We start from the raw sequence: 18292 nt of genomic DNA on the forward strand, positions 1-18292 counted from the left end.
AACAGTGACTTATATCTTATAAATATATAAATAACTTGACTGCAGTTTTAGGGCAGAGTATCTTGCAATGAGATGACGAGTGCTGGTGGTGAACATGAGCAAACGTTAGCGTGCACATGGCCAGTGAACACACCGCTGTCTGGACTTTTTGGAGCCATACCTACAGGAGAAGTGAGAATGATGGTTAGGTGACACAGCCATTCAAGCTGAATGATTACTTCGGAATATTCTTATCAACAGTCCAACCTACCGATGCCGTTTGCCTTTCTTGGAGCTCTTCTTCTTCTTCTTCTTTTTCTTCCTCCTCAGCGGTGAGAGGCTGCAAGAAGGCGATCTACGGCGGCGAGAGGAAGACGCAGATCAATAGAAGTAGAAATCTCCTTGGAGAAATTTGGCTCACCTTCTCGTCCGCCGCTTGCTCTTGTCCCATCTTCTCTTCTTCCTCTTGGCTTTGGGCCGCAGTGACAGCTCTTTCTCGAAGGAGGCGCTGTGGGATGAGGAAGCGGAGACGCCAACATTAGCCGTCACATACCATACGAGACCGGGGGCCAGCAGGAGATGAATGGCCCTTCTTAATGTCGTCTGCAGTTTGGGAGCATTAGCGGCTGAAAATGCATCAGAGCTGATTAGGCGGCGCCGGCCCAGTTGCCTGGCTTGCTAACGACAACACTTTGTCACTCGTTAACACTTCAGCCGCGCCTGACCTCCATTTGCATTTTCACTTTGTTTTGATGAGGTGGCCTAAAAGAGTCCCAAATCAGGGACGGTACTGTGGTACTGTGGTACAGCACTGTGTTACGGTACTTTGGTACGGCACTGTGGTACTGCGCTACAGTACTGTGGTACAATACTGTGGTACGGTACTGTGGTACAATACTGTGATACGGTATTGTGGTACTGTGGTACAATACGATGCTACGGTGTTACTCTCTCTCATCCCTAATCCTGGAAACTCACCTCCTTGCCTGGCGATGGCGGCCATGATGCCTCTTCCCAGCCGTGCAACCGTTCCTTCCAGCGCGGGGCGCTGCCCAGCCCGCAGCCACCGCCTTCCTCACGCCGCTGCTGTCGCCCGGCAGCTGTGACGCCTGCGGACTAGGAGGAAAGACAACAGAAGCATACAGGAAAAGAGTGAATATCTTGAAATATAGAACTGAAATACATTGCATCCGGAAAGTATTCACAGCGCTTCACTTTTTCCACATTTTGTCATGTTACAGCCTCATTCCAAATTGTATTAATTTAATCTCTTACCTCAAAATTCTACACAAAATACTCCATTATGACAATGTGAAATAGTTTTTTTTGACTTTTTTTGAATTTATTAAAAATAGAAAACAAAAACATCACATTTACATAAGTATTCACAGCCTTTGCCATGAAGCTCAAAATTGAGCTCAGGTGCATCTTTTTTCCACTGATCATCCTTGAGATCTTTCTACAGCTTAATTGGAGTCCACCTGCAATTCAGTTGATTGGACATGATTTGGAAATATAATAACTGTCTATATAAGGTCCCACAGTTGACTGTGCATGTCAGAGCACAAACACCAAGCATGAAGTCAAAAGAACTGTCTGTAGACCTGCGAGACAGGATTGTCTTGAGGCACAAATCTGGGGAAGGATACAGAAAAATCTCTGCTGCTTTGAAGGTCCCAATGAGCACAGTGGCCTCCATTATTCGTAAATGGAAGACGTTTGGAACCACCAGGACTCTTCCTAGAGCTGGCCGGCCTTCTAAACTGAGTCAGGGAGGTGACCAAGGCCCCGATGGTCACTCTGTCAGAGCTCCAGCGTTCCTCTGTGGAGAGAGGAGAGCCTTCCAGAAGGACAACCTTCTCTGCAGCAATCCACCAATCAGGCCTGTATGGTAGAGTGGCCAGACGAAAGCCATCAGACCAGAGAATTTTGTTTCTCATGGTCTGAGAGTCATTCAGGTGCTTTTTGGCAAATTCCAGACGGGCTGCCATGTTCCTTTTACTAAGGAGTGGCTTTCATGTCCAATCAACTGAATTTACTGCAGGTGGACTCCAATTAAGCTGTAGAAAGATCTCAAGGATGATCAGTGGAAAAAAGATGCACCTGAGCTCAATTTTGAGCTTCATGGCAAAGGCTGTGAATACTTACGTAAATGTGATTTTTTTGTTTTCTATTTTTAATAAATTCAAAAAAAAAGTAAGTAGTAAAAAAAAAACGTTTTCACATTGTCATAATGGAGTATTTTGTGTAGAATTTTGAGGTAAGAGATTAATTTAATTCAGTTTGGAATGAGGCTGTAACATGACAAAATGTAGAAAAAGTGAAACGCTGTGAATACTTTCCGGATGCAATGTATAGTACTTCAAAGAATACAGTTGTAATACGAGGAGAACCTGCCACAGTATCACAAGAAAAGACTTTTGTTGTTCATTTAAAAACTCTTTGAAGATCCTTTCCAGGAAATGATTACTGGGATGACCGGAATGGATATATAATGGATGTCCACGGAACGGCACACAACGCCACGCAACACCACGCAACGCCACGCAACGCCACGCCCTGTAATGAGCCACTACAAGTGAAAGGCTAGTGTCTTAGCGGTGAGCTGGTTTATCATGGCGCTCGCCTAGCTGGCTTTGCCTCATCATCCGCTGTAGATGTTTGACATTCTCAGCGATTGAAGCGGAGGGACTTTAACGGCGTCGAAAAAAGTCGGTCCTGCACTGAGCTGGGCGGTGCGCCATCGTCTGATTCCGTCCTCATCTCCGGCAAGGAGCCCAGCAGCTGATGGAGCACTGACGCAAGGCGGGAAATTAAAAGCTGCAGAAGTGGCACGTCCTTTAAATTGAGGTAATGTATCTTTTGCGGTCTAATAAAAGTGCTGTGGACTTCCTTCATGGGGCTTAACCTGTGCTTCCACCCGTCAGGAAGGAAAGGCCGCCGCTGAGAAATGTCTGCACACGGAATATCTAGCCTAGCGACGCTGCCTAGCAACACCTGGAATGTCGTAGAAAGACCACGTCCCCTCCCTGCTTGAACTCAAGAGCTCAACTCACATTTTAACCGCAGGGCTCGGGACCTCCACCACGCCTGACCTGATGCCGAGACCTCATGTCGGGGCCCTGAAATGTGAGGAACGTTGCAGAATAAAACTGCAGTGGCTACATGGAGTTCATGTAGGATAGAGATGGAGATGGGATGATGGCGATGGGATAGAGATGGGATGGCAATATGGATGGATGGAGAGTATGGGGATGTGGGATATGAGATATGGGAATATGGGATATGGGAGTATGGAAAAGTGGTTGAAAGTGTGTATTATGAGAACTCAACACGCCACTGTGTCCCCCATAAAAGGACCAAAGCTGCCATCTGTGTGAGGCACCACTCCTGCTGTGATGTTTACGACAAAGACATCAATATCCCCCCACCCCCACCCCGCAGGATCGATGAGACAAATGCACCCTTCTTGTTTGCTCACCTCTCCAGCTGCAGAGAAAAACATGTCCTGACCTAAACGTCCTTACCTGATCTCCTAATGAAGGCGCTTGGCTGAAAGTTGCGATCATGGAAACACACCAGGATTATCTGTTCTCTTCACAGGGGGTAAGGAGGACTGGAACAAATTGGGATGTGACCACGTGTCCTCATCAAATCCAAATATGGCCTTAAAACTAGTGCATCACTACTATAGGGGTGCTATGTCACAATCTGCATCTTTGCCTGTGTGACAGTTCTTGTTTTCACCTCTAGTTTTCCTCATTTCCTCGTTCATGCCCTTATTTTGTATTCACTTCCTCTGTTGCTCTGTTCTGTTTTCCGTTCCTTTCAATTATCTCCCGCACCTGTTTCCTATTTTGTGTTGCCTATTTAGTTCAGGTGCGCACTCCCTTCATTGTCGGTTCATTGTCTTGTGTTGAGTTGTACTTGATAGTGCGCTGTTCTGCTACATAGCAAAAATAAATAAATATATTTTTACTTGCATTTGGGTCCTAATCTCTGCATCCTGGGGTCGAACCGAGAAACTCACAAGCCGCACCGTGACATGCTATTTCATGTCCAAAGGGCTCTAGTCATGTTAAAAGTATATTCCAAAGGTAGTAAACAGGTTTTATTTTCTCTTATTATGTCTACTATATTGGGTCATAGGAGTATAAAGATGACTATAGGGGTGCTATTTGATGTCTGGAGGGCTCTAATCAGGCTACCAAGTATAATTGTCACGACGGTGCATGTCTTTGTTGCGGTGCGACCCCAGGATGCAGAGAGCAGGACCAAATAGCAGGTAAATAATATTTATTTTTGCTGTAATAGCAGCGGCAGAAAAGGCAACTTGACTTGCTGGCGGACAAACGATAATAATCCCACACCGGGAGAGGCACACACCTGAACTAAATAGCCAAATACAAATTAGGGACAGGTGTGGATGAGAGAGGCAACCAAGGAAGACAGGAAGTGAAATACAAAATAAGAGTCCACAAAAGGGAAACCATAGCCCAGACAGAGAACATAAACAACTGTCACACACAAACCCGCACAGGGCGTGACAGTACACCCCCCTCAAGGACGGATCCCAGACGTCCGAAACAGTTCAGAGGGGAGGGTGGTGGGGGGACCGGAGGTGGGTCGCCGACGGGACCCTTCAGGGGGCCGGCCGGGGCGGCAGGCCCGGCGGAGCCAGCAAGACCCCTCCACGTGATGGAGGGAATGGTTGGGTCGGTAAACACCCTCTGGGGGGCGCCCTCGACCAAACGCAAGGTAGGTGTCCTCAGGGGGGCGCCCTGGGTGCAAAACCAGGGCTCCGGCCGAAAGTCTAGAGGCCGTCCGGCCCCGACACGGAGACGGCAAAGAAGCAGGCGTCCGATCCCGACGCGAAGAAGCAGGCGTCCGATCCCGACGCGAAGAAGCAGGCGTCCGATCCCGACGCGAAGAAGCAGGCGTCCGATCCCGACGCGAAGAAGCAGGCGTCCGATCCCGACGCGAAGAAGCAGGCGTCCGATCCCGACGCGGCGACGGCGAAGCAGCAGGCGTCCGACCCTGACGCGGCGACGGCGAAGCAGCAGGCGTCGTCCCTGCCAGAGCCTGTCCATCTGCTCCAGCAAGCCCTGCTGCTCGTCCTGCAGGTGGAGTGGGCTGTGCCTCCTCACTCCCCCAGCAGGTGGCGCCATCCTCCCCTTCCATCGGCGGGCTGGGCTGTGCTTCCACCGTAGCCCAGCAGGTGGTACTAGCCCCCCCTCTCGAAGGCGGATCCCAGACGCCGTAATCCGAGGGAGCCGAAACCAGGGCAGGGAGGAGGGAGGCTTGGAGGAGGGTCACTGGCTCCTCCAGGTCAGCAGTCCCGGCCACAGCCACTTGTTCGGGCCTGAAGCTGCGCGGCTTGGGCACGGGCGGGATCAGGGACGCCGCGCAGCTTGGCATGGGAGCCGGGTCTTGAGAACCCCTCGGGCTGCGCGGCTTGGGCACGGGCGGAATCCGAGACACCACGCAGCTTGGCACGAGAGCTGGGTCTTGGGGACACCTGGCGCTGCGTGGCTTGGGAACTGGCGGAATCTGTGAGGCCACGCAGCTTGGCACGGGAGCCGGGTCTTGGAACCCCCTGGGGCTGCGTGGCTTGGGAACTGGAGGAATCTGTGAAGCCACGCAGCTTGGCACGGGAGCCGGTTCTAGCGAACATCTGGGGCTGCGTGGCTTGGGAACTGGAGGAAACTGTGAGGCCACGCAGCTTGGCACGGGAGCCGGGTCTTGGGGACACCTGGGGCTGCGTGGCTTGGGAACTGGAGGAATCCGGGGAGCCTCGCCACTTGCCACGGGAGCCGTCAGGGAACGCCCGACGGGCTGTGACTCGACAACAGCGAGAGGGTAGTGCTGTGCAGTGGCGTGACATGGCGAGGCGGAAGAGGGCGGCCATACCTCTTGGCGACGTGCCATGCGCCGGCGACGCCGCCGCGTCGGAGGGTGTGCAGCGGGTACCGGGAACACCGACGCCATGGGCACTAGGGTGCCGTCCGGCCCCCACACCATGGTCTCTAGTTCCTCTGGGGTGTACCTGGCACACTCCTGCTCCATCGCCTTAAAAAACTGCCGGGTCCATTCGTCGAACTCCGCGAAGTCGTCGTCGGATTCGTCGACACCGGCAGGGCATGAGGGCGGGTGCACCTTCGCTTGGAGTGGAGGGGAGGACGAGCTTGGCTTCGCTCTGTGGCGCCGCGGCTTGCGTCGGCGTCGCGGAGGCTTTGGCGTGTCCTCGGCGGGTCCAGGATACAGCCACGCCGTAGCGACGAACGTGTCGTCCGGACCGCGCACCAAGTCCTCCATCTCCCACGGCGGTATCGCCATCTCTTCATCCTCCATGGCCTTGAGGAGCTGCCAGGTCCGAAAGTCGCTCTCCGCGAGGTCGTCGTCATATGGTGGGATTATTCTGTCACGACGGTGCATGTCTTTGTTGCGGTGCGACCCCAGGATGCAGAGAGCAGGACCAAATAGCAGGTAAATAATATTTATTTTTGCTGTAATAGCAGCGGCAGAAAAGGCAACTTGACTTGCTGGCGGACAAACGATAATAATCCCACACCGGGAGAGGCACACACCTGAACTAAATAGCCAAATACAAATTAGGGACAGGTGTGGATGAGAGAGGCAACCAAGGAAGACAGGAAGTGAAATACAAAATAAGAGTCCACAAAAGGGAAACCATAGCCCAGACAGAGAACATAAACAACTGTCACACACAAACCCGCACAGGGCGTGACAATAATCAAGTATATTCCAAAGGTGGTAAATAAGTTTTTCTTGATAGAAATGGACGTATCAATGAATCAGCATCAAGGAGGGATGATTGTCTCGCCTAACGGTCAAGACAGCTCTTATTGTAACGGATGAATATGGCCTCCATGCCAATCAATAAATCCTTCCAAGCAAAGGGTTTCAAAGCACACGATTGGACTGATTCTTCCCATCAGGAGGCCTCATCTCACGATCAGCCAATCAGCAACGGCGGCGCCGCCCCTCCCACGCAGCTTCTTTAATGATTGTGTCCCGGTGACAAATCTGGAACAGCACAACAACTTGATGAATGCCTTATCAGAGTGGGCGCAAAGACGAATAATTACAAAGCGGCGGCCTGATGCTGCCATCAATCAAAGTAAAAGCACCAATCAGCTTCCCCACGGAACAAACCATCCTCGGAGCTCACTCTGCCGACGAAGTCATTCGCTAGGACGCGCACAAAGGCCGCTCAAGGTGACTGGAACACTCTGTCACTACTCCTAACAGACGCTCGCCTCTCATCGCCACGCCGACACAATAGAGGCTAAGTGCGATCGCCGTAGTTTTTTTCCGTAATGAGCCCCGAGCTCGACAGTTGAAAGCAGCAGGAGGGAAGCGCATTACAATAACAATAATAATAATAACAGGACGCCATGACGACCAATCACAAAGGAGCGTGCAGGTTGATTTGCTGCAGATTAAAACCTGCTCAGCTGATTTGACGCTGCCTTCAAGGCGGCTGCGTAAAGTTAACATCTCTGACTTGGATACCATGGCAGCACTCAGGATTTCTGCGCTTCCCAGACAAAGCAGTCAGTTCATTAGCGCAAAACACGCCACCGTTGTCAGACACCACCGGCCCGCTGACACGCTCGGCCGCTCACCTGATGTGTTTACTGACTCCAATTACCACAGAAGCAACGCTCGCTTAGGCGCGTGGCGGGGGCCTGATTTAAATGGCACGGAGCAGGTGGGGGGCTGACGTCCACGCAGCCGCAACCAGTAAATGCGATGCTGGATAATTGGAGCTCCGGCTGACGCACCGTCAAGACTTTAAATTGGCTTCCGTGTCACCAAAAAACAGATGGGGGGGCACATCTGCTAATATTCTCATTTGACTGGCATGAAGATGAAATATTACTGAAAGCTGAATATGATCAAAAACAAATCATTTTTAAAACAAGTTGTAGAAAGTCCAAATATTTTACTGTAGCATCAAGTAGAAACATGAAAATACTTCATATTTCTATTTAGTCGTAGTATTCTGAGAAACAGAAATTATTAAAAATAGAAAAAGATGAAATCATTCGAAAAAAGGAGAAATGGAAAACATTTGACAAGAATAAAGTCCAAATATTGAGAGGGAAGTAGTCATCTAAAAAGTCCACTTTAGGTGACTGAAGTACTAAAGTACTTAAGTATGATGAGGACATTTTAGTAGTAGGAGGTGTCATTTCTTCAAAAGAGCTTGAACTAAGAATGAAGTCCAAATATTCGCCAAAAGTTGCACCTCAGGATCCTTTTTATGGTCCAACTCTCCATGAGCCGTAAGATGGCGATGATGTATAATAGCGATGATGTAGGATGGCGATGATGTAAGACGCCACTTTCTCGTATAGCGCTTTAGTCATCGGGGAAATGGGACATTGATATCAGCCCATATCTCCTTTTCCTGATAATTATCGACACGGATAATTATCAGACATCCATCGTGGTAATAGCAGCATCAAGTTGAAATATATAAAAAGCCTGTTTTTAAAGTCGTAGTATTCAGAGAAACAAAGTACAATAAATCAAGTTGCTATTTCTGTAAAATGTGATATGTCAATAAATTGACATAAACAAATATAACTATAGAAACAGAAAGCTCAACTAGCTAACAGCAGCTGCAAGTTGCCAAACCACTGAGATAAATAGTAGGAGCCCATAGGAAGGAAAGACTTCGTTTATCATGTTAATAAACGCTGAAAGATGACGGAAGACGGAGCGAAGGCCACACGAGGAAGGCTGACGTCTGTTAACATCCGCTAATGTCCGCTAACATAGGCTAACGTCTGCTAAAGTAGGGTAAAATCCGCTAACGTAGGCTAACATAGACTAACGCAGGCTAACGTCTGCTAATGTAGGCTAACATAAGATAATGTCTGCTAACATAGGCTAACATAAGCTAACACCCGCTAACATAGGCTAACATAAGCTAACATAAGCTAACGTCCGCTAACATAGGTTAACATCCGCTAATGTAGGGTAACATCCGCTAGCGTAGGCTAACATCTAACATCCGCTAACATAGGGTAACATCCACTAACATCCGCTAAAGTAGGCTAACGTAGGCTAACATAGGCTAACGTAGGCTAATGTCTGCTAACGTAGGCTAACATCCAAAGCCAAGCTCCCTGGCAGCAGAGGGAAGAACAACAGGGCAGCGAGGTTTCACTCTAAACGTAGAGCTCGGTGCTCGGGGGTGGGTGGGTGGGGGGAGAGCAGGTGTGAGGTAACCACATGACCCCCACCCCCCATCAGGTGTTGGCACCTGGACAGATGGAGGCTTAGCACTCCCCCCACCACCACACATACCCCCCGTCCTATTTTCTGTGCTCTCCGCTTTTTCTTAGGCTTTCTCACACCAAGGCTGATGTTTAACAAGTTATCCAGTATAAAATACTGCATGTTTCATATTTCATATGGCTGAAAAAGACAACATTTACGTCAACTTTTTCCCATTTTTACTGCTGTGTTTTGGAATGTTTTTAATCATTAAAATAATTGTTTTTTTATTGAATCTTTTGAATTGTTTTTGTAATATTATGACTTTAGTTTCATATTTAGACACATTTCACGCAGTCCATTACAGAATCAAGGCTGGCTGTTATAGCTCTAGCGCTAGCTCTTGCGCTAGCTCTTGCGCTAGCTCTAGCTCTAGGTGCTAGTTCTCGGGCTAGCCCTAGTGCTTGTTCTAGTGCTAGCCCCAGTGCTTGTTCTAGCGCTAGCGCTAGCAGGAGTAGACGGTATAAAATATAACACTCCGCTGTGGCAGCAGCCAGCGGAATATGTTGGGGCAGACGGAGGTGACGGTCCCCGCCACAAATCAACTAGAGCGTGACCTTGGCCTTGCGTTAGGCGTCCCAGGCGGGCGGGCGGTGTTATTTAGGGGGCCGTCCAGGGGAGTCCATCAGGTGCTGTTATGGAAAGCAGCTTCATTCAATTTGCGGGCCGTCCGATGAGAGGGCGAGTCAATGATTTCATTACACTTCCAACATCCCAGGAGAGAGGAAGAGAGAGAGAGAGAGAGAGAGGCCAAAGTCAGCCAGGAGGCGACGCCGCCTTGAGGTCCCAGCGTTCATCTCGCCATCGGTGAGGCCGGCCATCAAGCCGTCTCCTTCCTCTGTAACCAATGAGCTACTAATTGCTCCCACCTCTCAGTTCATTGTCCGGGCCGGCAGCGATGACAGAATGAGGGGGAGGGGGGTGGAAGGCAGGTGTCAATCACTCACTCAACAAAGTTGACAAGACGAGCAAATGCTTTGTCTGTCATGATGCAAAAGTCATCTTTTGGAATGATGTGCTAACACTAACACTAAAGTGTTATCATGCTAGGTGGCATGATATCATGCTATCATTAAGTTAGTAATATATTTATTCAGTTTCATTAGTTCATTAGTTCATTGCCAGACACTTAGTGCTATCATGCTAAGTTTTACATGCTAACATTAGCATAGTAGCAATTTCATCAATTTTCATTAGTATAACATTGACAGACACCTAGTGCTATCGTGCTAAGTTTTGCATGCTAACGTTCGCATCGTAGCATTTTAGCTGTTTTTTTCTGAGTAGAAACTTCGATCAACACTTAATGCTATCATGTTAGCGCCACCATGCTAACATTCAGATGTTTAGCCATTTTCATTCATGTTAACACAACGTTAACATGAGTAGCAACAATTTAACCAAATTTCTTTCCAATCAAGTATTTCATATATATTCCACATTTTAGCCTCGTTCTTATTCATGTTATTAAGCAAAAGCGCTAACAGTAATTTGTGTCCCAATATCTGTCCGGGCAGGGTGGGGAAAAATGTCCTTCACTTTTTCACTTTTTTCATTTTGTTTAATTTGCAGTCAATATGCTAACCTGTGAGTGTAATGTTAGCAACTCGCTATGCTACCATTGCTGACGTTCATCCTCTTGAGACTATATGCTATATGTTACCATTCATAGCTACAACCGTGTCCAATGCTTTGTCTTTGCTATGTTTCCTAGCAAGGAGTGAGACTTCTTCACGATGAAACCATCTTCAGCCGGGAGCTCATTTAGAGCACTAAAGGCAAATCAAGAACAGTGAAGCTCCCTTGTTAATCAAACATCGAGTTTTATTGCAAAGAGATCTCCTTAAAGAGTCAAAGAGACCATTCTTTCATCCTCCCGCCTCCTTCTGGGCTTTAAATGAACGCTCCCCAAATACATCTTTAATTACGCGGCTATCGCAAGACACACTTTCATGTTTTGCCGGAGACAATTCCTCCGTCGATGACGCAAAAACAAAACTTCAGCTACAATCAAGCGATAGCAAAGCCGCTGGAATTAGCTCATCTGCCAAAGACGCTAATTATACGTTTTATAATTAGGCGAGCTCTATCCTCATTCCCCCCCACCCCGACCCCAGACACAAGTAATGAAAGCATGCTAGCACTCTAGCACGGGGACTGCCAGCAGTATCAAATGAATTTCATGCACTAACATGCTAACATCAGCAATGTAGCATTTCTATTCATTTTCCTTAGTATTGCAGACACTTAGCACTATCATGCTAGGAATTGCTAACATACTCATGTTAGCATAGTACCATTTTAGCCGTTTTCATGTTTAGAAACTTATATCAACACTTGGCACTACTATGTTAGTTGTTAGCGCTAGCTTGCTAACGTGAGCAATGTAGCATTTTTTTATCCATTTTCATTAGTATTGCAGACACATAGCGCTATCATGCTAGGTTTTTCATGCTAATGTTGACATTGCTAACATGCTCAGGCTAGCATAGTAACATTTACATCAACTGTTTGTGCTATCATGGTAGGTGTTAGCGTGTTAGGGCTAGCATGCACTCAACATATTGCAGGCTAATTGGAGGCTCTACCGAAATTAAAGCTATTTTTGCCCGAGGTTCCACTGTAAATTTCAAAATCATTCACGTCGAGCCACCATTTGTAAATGAGGTGTTCCATTGCGTCATTTTTACTCGCTGGTGTCCTTTTCCATCTCAGACTCAACAAACATAAAAGCCAGAAAAGAAGCATCAAAACGTCACAAAGCAGCGCTCTGTGCGTTTGGCGTGTGGTCACGGCGTCAGTGTTCTGACAAACTGACATCTCGTGAACAAGCAGCACAGGTTATGACGTTAATGGACTTGAAATGTCAGCGCCCTCCGTGGGAGCAGGTGCGCCGGAGGAGGAACGACTGCAACATCAACACGCTTTGGCTCACATTTGCATAAATGCTCTGCTGTGCAGTCAACAGGAAAAATGATTTTTTAACAGTGATTCACCCCCCCAAACCCCACCATCCTAGGACTGTGGAATTAAAATAATCCAAGCATACAAACAGACAAACTCAATCCTGCCTCCCGCCGTAAAACATTTACAGCAAGCCAAACTTATTCACTCAGGTGAAAAATCCAAGGTTGCCACACAATTTACATGATTAGAGCATCTAGACATGAAATAACACCCCTATAGTCACACTGTCACTCTTATTGCCCAATATAGTAGATGTTTACCACCTTATGAATACACTTATTAACATGCCGGAGTTAGATTCCATCCTCGGCCATCTCTGTGTGGAGTTTGCATGTTCTCCCCTTGCATGCGTGGGTGTGGGTATGGTAAGGGTATGGGTATGGGTATGGTATGGTATGGGTCGGTGTGGCCAGCTAGCATGGGAAATAAATCAGTTGTATCACCAAAGATGTTATTTCCTGTGCTGTCCGTGGACGAGCGGGAATAATCGCTGGCTGAGAAGTGAGTGCGGCCTGAGGGAGGCAGTGTAACAGTACATGCGCTCCATTTCCACCCCCGACATGCCAATCATGTTGTCCGCTCAGACGTGGTCCCCACAAGAGGACAAAAGCCAAATGGAAGAACAGCTCCTCTTGATGCCCGTGATGGCCCTGCCGTCCAATCACATTGCAGATGACGCTTCTGGGATTTGGCTCTTATCTTCTTTGACTGCCTGCAAAAGACGCATGGCTTTCTTTCAACAAAAGCAAAGCGTCACGCACGTGTCCTCCCTGTCACAATGCATTGAGTGTGCTTACATATGTTACTTATTCATATATATGTTACTTATCCATGTCATTATATTCCACATCTTTGAAACTCAAAGTCCATTTGCAAAAATGACATTAAAAGTTGATGACGCCCGCCATGATGAGCTCTTCTCATTTCCTGGAGTGACACCTGTCAGCTAAGGCAGAGGCTTCTACAGGCAGAAGCTGATCCTGTTAGCCTGTCCAGCCAAACATTGCGTTGCTTCTTTTTTTTTTCCAAAAGAGGAAGCGTCTCTGACATGATTGATCAACTTTGCTTCAAGATGTTTTATATTCTTTGTCAGTATGTTCTACGTGCTGTAAAAATTACGTTTATAGTTGATGGCAGCCGCCATAACATATTCAACTATGCAATGATTTTGGACCATATTTGCTTCATGACCAACTGAACCAGTTCGGCGTCATCTTGTGACAAAATAGTACATCAGGAGGTTGCCCACAGCCACGGTTCTTGGGTGTTCTTCAACACCCAGGTGGCGTCTGTGCCCCAGTGTATCTCAGTAAGCCAGAGGAAAGGGAGAGATTATTTCTGAGCTCTCCATTAACGGGAATGCGCTGAGCGCGCATTTCTCACACGTTTTCTCACACATGCTCGTCATCCATCCGTGCGCGTCTGGCCGCCATCATCCACAGTCTGGGGCGCAGGCTAAGGCTGATTCCTTTCACCTTTTGGCCTCCTTCTTAGGAACGTTTCTGCTGGTGCAAAAGGGCTAACAGTAAGAGCAAAGCTTCCGTGCACCAAACGTGAGAAGAGCCAATCATCTTCCTCCCTTGTTTGCTCCCCTTTTGGAGAGAAGAGGACTCACTTTTGGAACCATTTTTTTTTAATCAGGCTTTTCTATACATCTCAAAGTAAATAATGGTGCTCAAACCAAACTTGCATCATCAAACAACAACCACATCATGGACAAAACCTGGTCATGGTAGGCACTCCTATCCGTCCGTCTGCAAGGACTCCAACCTAGGAAGCTTCTTCTCGGTGTCCTATGATGACAAATGGACCGCTAACCACATGCTAACGGTATCGTGTCCCCAGGGCTCATCCATGACAACCAAACCTGAAGACAATCAGCCATGTCTCACATTTGTTTGCTCCACTTTCAAGAGAAGAAGCACTCAAATGTGGGATTATGTACTCACGTGTGGCGTTTTTTTAGGAAGTCATTAAGAAAGCAGGCTTCGTTACGCTTCTTAAAATAACACCTGGAGCTCCAAGGTCATCTCAAGTTTTTCAGGTTCAGATCAGGTATTTGCTTGATGTTTTCCTCATGGTGTCCAAAAACTTTGTGTCCTATTATGCCAAATGGAGTTGCTAACGACATGCTAACGGTAGCATACGTCCTCAGGCGTGTCCGTGACAACCAAACTTTGGTCTGACAAGTTTCAAGCAGGCTTCACTACGCGTCTTCAAATGAATCATGGTGCTCCAAATTCCAACTGCTTTGTTCCACCTTCCTTGTGGATGTTACAAGAAAAGAAACAGCTTTTGTTGTGACAATGCTAGAGGAATTTTTTTTACGTCCATACCGAGATGACCTGGCTCCTCCCTCCCCCATGTTCTGAAAAAGGCAGGCTTCACTGTACATCTTAAAACGCCATCTGGAGCTCTGGCAAACTTTTACCCTTTGGTTTTTCTTCAGCCAAGAGGCTAACCTAGCTGCTAGCACTTAAGCTCACAAAGCCATGCTATGCTACATTGTTGGATGGCGTACGTTAGCGTGGCACCACAAAGGGGTGATGGAATCCCTTGGAATTTTCAGCCAAAATCCGTACGCCGTGAGACCACATTAGCTTTGTTTGGGCCACTTGCTGGGATCATCGCAGCGTTGTTGCTGCACACACATGCACACATGCACACACACACACACACAAATGCATGTGCACACGCGCGCACACACACACGCTCTCTCTCTTTCTCGGCCACCATCTGCCACAGAGGAGACCAAAACCAAAAAAAGTGAAACATTTCCTTTCACTTCCTCTGTGATGTTTCTTGGACAGGGCCCCCCCTCCCCGGTGGGCCCTGTCCCCGCCATCTTGCCGGGTAAATAACGATGTTTGCACGCGGAGAGGGGGCCTGAGGCGACGAGGCGACGTGTCTTGATGATCCAATCCTGGCTATGAGGACGAAGCTGGAAACTCTGGTGTTTATTTGCGGCATTCTCCTCATTATTCCAAATCTGGATCATCCGGAAGGTCCCCCCATCTCCTCCCTCCTTGGACGGACGGCGGGCTTCCGAGGCAAATTAGCCACACAATGTGCAGTCCGCAGGGATGCCATCAGCATCACTGTCAAGGCATGTCGCGGCGGGTCGGCGAGGACCACGGGAGGGATGCCGAAAGCTGAGGAGACAGCCGGGCCTCTCATCCCGCATTCCCGCGGTTATTACGGACACACATTCCAGGTCTGAGATGCTGCAGGAGAATCGAGGGGTACGTGGCGGTGTGGAGGAGGAGGCCGGATTTTACTTTTGTCACTCAGGAAGAAGTATTTGTGGATTTAAGGTCAGGGCGTAGAAAGACCACATGAGGTCTCCTGTTATATGACCTTTTAATCAGGTCTCCCAGAACCAAGCGCCCCCAACGTCAACACATCGTTTTTTCAGAGCAGTGACCTTGTAGCGTTTCTCCAAGCATCGGCGCCACCGCCGCCATGGAAGGTGTCCCTGCTGCCTCCTGACACTCCAGATGAGAAAGGGCGTTCTAATCCTCAGTGACACGTCTGAGAGGAAGCTGACGGACGGCGTCACAACAGCGCTCAAAGACCAGCTGAGCGAATCACAGAAAACCATAAGAGACGGCGACCGCGTCCAAACAGAAAAGCAGCTGTGAATCAATCGCTTGGAGTTGGACGACAATTTGGACAAATGTTTGAGTGCACCAAGTTCACCAGTCCAACCCTCCAGCCAAGACTTTGGCCCACGCGTGACCACCAAACACCAGACCGTCCTACAGACACGGAGAAGGCACGTCAGGTTCAGCTGTAGGGACACGGCCTCAATCAGGTCGCTTCACGGCGTCGGCCCCTGCGACATTCCATTAGGGTGCGTCCAAGCGTCCATCCTCTTCTACATCAGTCATCTTGCTCAGGGTGATGGGGGCGCTGCAGCCCGGCTGACCAAAGGAGCCTCATTTGGAACGAACTTGAGGACCATTTCGGGGGACCAAACAACCTTTTCACAAAGCTAGCATCAATGTACGTGAGTTCCGCAACGCTAGTCTTCAAACAAACCAAGCGTTCCTGATCTCCTAACTAACCACCTTTGGTAAGCATCCAAGACAATCTTCAACGTGGACCAACTGAAAAGTGGCGATATTGTTCTTCTTCCCAGGTGATGTTAGCACGTTTTGTACACTTTAACTTCCAAGACTTTCTAAAAGCTGAAGCTGAAGGAGAACCTTCATCAACATCATGGCCTGCATCCTTCATGGTGCTCCAGGACCGTTGAGAGTCTTCAACGACCTGACGCACCAGAAAACCTATGTTTCAGGAAACACTTTAAGATCTCCAGCAGTGGCCTGGCGAACGAAACCAACGTCTTCAACTAAGCTAGCATAGGAGACGTTGGAAACATCATGCTTCTCAATGAAGATGATGCATGTTGTTTTCAACCTTCACTTGACGCCGTACGTTTTTGTAACAGACCGAGTGGAAGTATTCCTTTTTGTAAACATGGAAGCTGTAAGTTGGAAACGACAATGTAGGAAGTTCAACAGAAGCAGCGGCCAGCATTTTGCCAACACTCAATGGAATTACGTTTTTGCTTGGCGAACATCGAAAACACATGAAAGACGTTTTATTGGATGTAAACCCCTCAGTCTTCACCCACACTGAACCCCCCCCCCCCCCCCCCATGACCAGCACATGACCTGAGAGGAAAGACCTTTCCGGGTGCGTACTCACCGGCTCAGCCTGGTGCGAGCGATGATGCTGGCCATGATTACGCTCTCGGGCCTCGGCGTGGCCACCGCCTTGAAGGTCCCCTTCCAGAACTTCTCAAAGAGCTGCTTCTGCTGCAGGATGGCGGCGCTCTCCGCCGGCGTCTCCGGGGCCAACGAGGCGCCGAGCTGGCCCGAACACTCCGTTTGCATCATCGCGGGGATCCCGGGGAGCATGGCCGAGGAGCTGTCCGAGTGCTGAAGGCAGACTGTCAGCGTGTCCCGCGTGAGCCGGACAAAAGCCCCCTCCTAAGTGGAGGTATTGTCCTCCCGGATGAGGGTGGCGGGAAAGAGGGGCCTGGGCGGGGGGCTGAGATGGGGCTTCCCTTTCACATCTGCCGCTTGGAGAGTTTGGAGTCGGAGTGCCGCCGTCAGAGGCAATCCGTCCCGAGAGGCGCGCGTCCTCCCGCTGGGTGGGGGCGGGAGGCTCGGGAGAAGAGTCTGAGCCCGTGCGCGGCGTCTGGCGTGCACGAGTGACAATGAAGCGAGGAGCTCAGCCTCCTGTTTTGTGCCTCTTGGCCAATGACGTCAAAGGAGGGAGGGACTGGTGGCGCGGGCATCTCCTTTCATCCTTTCTCTCTTCCTACACCCCCCCTCCCCGCCCATCATCCCCCTCTTCCCCGTGGACCCCCGTTCACCGATAAAGACTGAAAGACTGCTACATTCTGTCAGTGATGAGAATAAAGGAGCTTGGCTTCGTGACTGCAGGATTTTTTCCCAAAACACGTCGACCCAAAACTTTGGAAGGGCGAGTTTTGGAGCAGACGATGGAGGACTTGGACTGGAGACCCACAAGATTTGTTGGTGAGACGTTCGCGTTCATTATTTCATCATGCACTTTTTTCATTTGAAATGCTGCAAATATTTTGACATCACTGTATTCATTTGAATACTAATCAAACTTGAACATGAATTAAAAGCCAAACTTGGTTTTCTTTTGCTTCCACAGGAGCGGCATGTCGCCACGCAGGAACAGGAAGTGGAACTACCTGGCCACATAGTCGCGAGACCAACAACGCTGCATCCGGCCTTCCTGCTGAAATACGTGGAAGCATGACAGCTGCGTGCCGCCATTGTTCAGTCGACGTGGAGAACCAAGCTAACAAGTTGAGTCCAGAAAGACCGATCATCTGAATGATCCAGTAATGATCCTTGCATACTTGTGGACAGAAAGAAAGATGCTGGGAATGATGAGTCACTGGTTACACACACGCACGGCATGAGCACCTTGAGAGCACATCAGCGTAACAAAGAGGAACATGTGGCTGACACATACAAAGACACAT

General features: G+C 48.8%; 1 protein-coding gene across 7 annotated transcripts in view; it reads right to left on the minus strand.

The window, feature by feature from the left end:
- The window catches only part of srrm4 (serine/arginine repetitive matrix 4), a 29542-nt gene extending 12033 nt beyond the window's left edge, over positions 1 to 17509 (minus strand). For 3 of the 7 annotated variants that reach the window (XM_078789571.1, XM_078789568.1, XM_078789567.1), the window contains exons 1-4: positions 16972 to 17509; positions 958 to 1095; positions 401 to 487; positions 251 to 334 (exon numbers count right to left, since the gene is read on the minus strand). In XM_078789571.1, coding sequence (XP_078645697.1) covers positions 251 to 334; positions 401 to 487; positions 958 to 1095; positions 16972 to 17183 — 521 coding nt within the window. In that variant the 5' untranslated portion in view covers positions 17184 to 17509. Of the gene's footprint in view, positions 1 to 133; positions 161 to 250; positions 335 to 400; positions 488 to 957; positions 1096 to 16971 lie in introns of all 7 variants that reach the window. The other 4 variants (XM_078789569.1, XM_058069635.2, XM_078789570.1 and 1 more) reach the window with 2 other exon arrangements.
- Positions 17510 to 18292: the final 783 nt, after the last annotated feature.

This window comes from Doryrhamphus excisus, linkage group LG3, assembly GCF_037039965.1.
Source record: "Doryrhamphus excisus strain RoL-2023G ecotype Guam linkage group LG3, RoL_Dexc_Guam_v1.1, whole genome shotgun sequence".
Lineage (NCBI taxonomy): Eukaryota > Metazoa > Chordata > Actinopteri > Syngnathiformes > Syngnathidae > Doryrhamphus > Doryrhamphus excisus.